The sequence below is a fragment of the Colletotrichum aenigma genome (assembly GCF_013390185.1).
Source record: "Colletotrichum aenigma strain Cg56 chromosome Unknown KSG_Cg56_contig04, whole genome shotgun sequence".
Taxonomy (NCBI): Eukaryota; Fungi; Ascomycota; class Sordariomycetes; order Glomerellales; family Glomerellaceae; genus Colletotrichum; species Colletotrichum aenigma.
The window spans coordinates 4,728,627-4,730,464 of record NW_023500910.1 but is presented as its reverse complement, the minus strand read 5'-3'; the positions used below and the strand labels follow the sequence as shown (position 1 = coordinate 4,730,464).

At 61.9% G+C, this 1,838-nt stretch overlaps 1 protein-coding gene across 1 annotated transcript; it reads left to right on the top strand.

Annotated features, from left to right (window-relative positions):
• Positions 1-218: 218 nt before the first annotated feature.
• On the top strand, positions 219-1,838 carry CGCA056_v007094 (putative aldehyde dehydrogenase-like protein; the record flags this gene model as incomplete). Its single annotated transcript, XM_037322343.1, has 2 exons — positions 219-319; positions 464-1,838. The coding sequence occupies 2 exons, from the start codon at positions 219-221 to the stop codon at positions 1,836-1,838; spliced, it is 1,476 nt and encodes a 491-aa protein (XP_037179680.1).

Genomic DNA, 1,838 nt, shown 5'->3' with positions numbered 1-1,838 from the left:
TGACCTCACTGGCTTGAGTATCCCGCCGCTTCGCTGTGTCTTACCACCCCCCTTGCAAGGCTGCCTCCCCCTCTCGTTCTCGCGACGCAAACCATGTCCGCGATCACGCGCTCCGTGGTTTCCGGCTTGGCCCGTCGTCTGGCCCTGTCCAGGACTGCTAGTTTTCCCGGGGTATCCCACGCACCGTGCCGTCGGCGTCGGCCGCTTGGAGCGGCACCATGGCCGTGTACCCAGCGACCCCTCCCAGCTTCGTTCTCGACGTCGCGGACGAGCACACCGTCGGCGGCGGACATTTCGGCTCCGAACGGGCGGTCCTGGAGTCAACCTACAGGCCTTTTCATCGGGAATGAGTTCGTCGAGAGTGCCGACGGGAGCCTGCTGAGCACCGTCAATCCTTGGTGAGTCGTGCGAGACTGAGACCACCCGCGTGTCCGAGTTTTCCGTGCTGATCATGCCGGCGCAGCAACGAGGAAGAGATCTGCAAGGTGTACGCTGCCTCGGCCGAGGATGTCGACAAGGCTGTCGCAGCGGCGAGGGCTGCTTTCGTTCATCCCTCGTGGAAACGCATTTCGGGGACGGAGCGCGGCTACATCATGATGAAGCTGGCCGACTTGGTTGATGCGAACCTGGAGACCCTGGCCACCATCGAGACGCTCGACAACGGGAAGCCGTACTCTGTCTGTCGCGACGTCGATGTCCCGCACTTTTCCGAGGTGCTGAGGTACTACGCAGGCTGGGCAGACAAGCTCCACGGCCAGACGATGGACGTCGGCCCGGATAAGCTGGCTTACACCATCAAGGAGCCGTTGGGGGTCTGCGGGCAGATTATCCCCTGGAACTACCCCCTCGACATGGCGGCCTGGAAGCTGGGCCCTGCGCTTGCTTGTGGAAACACGGTCGTGCTGAAGTTGGCGGAGCAGACGCCCTTGTCGATGCTGTATGTCGCGCAGCTGGTCCGAGAGGCGGGGTTCCCGCCAGGAGTGGTCAACATCATCAACGGGTACGGGCGTGACGCTGGAGCTGCGCTAGCTGGCCATCCCGGCGTTGACAAGGTCGCTTTCACAGGAAGTACTGCTACAGGCAGAGAGATTATGAAGCTTGCTGCTGGCGGCTTGAAGAACGTCACCCTTGAGACCGGCGGCAAGTCCCCGTTACTCGTCTTTGAGGATGCTGACCTTGACCAAGCCGCTCGGTGGTCCCACGAGGGGATCATGAGCAACCAGGGGCAAGTCTGCACCGCCACATCACGCATTCTCGTGCACGAAGCCATCTACGAGGCGTTCATCGACAAGTTTACGTCAACCGTGCGCAACATCTCTGTTGTCGGGGATCCCTTTGATGAAGCTACTTTCCAGGGTCCGCAGATTACAAGGGCGCAGTACGAGAGAATATTGGGATACGTCCAGACGGCGAGGGACGAAGGCGCCACGGTCGTCATGGGAGGAGAGCCAGCGCCGCAGGCATCGGGCAAGGGATTCTTCGTCCAGCCGACGGTCTTCACCGACGTCGAGACCTCGATGACGGTCTATCAGGAGGAGATCTTTGGGCCGTGTGCCGCGGTAGTCAAGTTCGGCAGCGAGGAGGAGGCATTGAAGATGGCAAACGATACGACATACGGACTTGGCGCGGCGGTCTTCACGAAGGATCTGGCGCGGGCGCACCGTGTCGCGCGGGACGTCGAGGCGGGCATGGTGTGGATCAACAGCAGCAACGACTCGGACTTCCGCGTGCCCTTTGGGGGCGTGAAGCAGAGCGGCATCGGGCGCGAGCTTGGGGAGGCCGGGCTGGCGGGGTACTGCAATGTGAAGGCTGTGCATGTAAACCTGACGGGGAGGTGA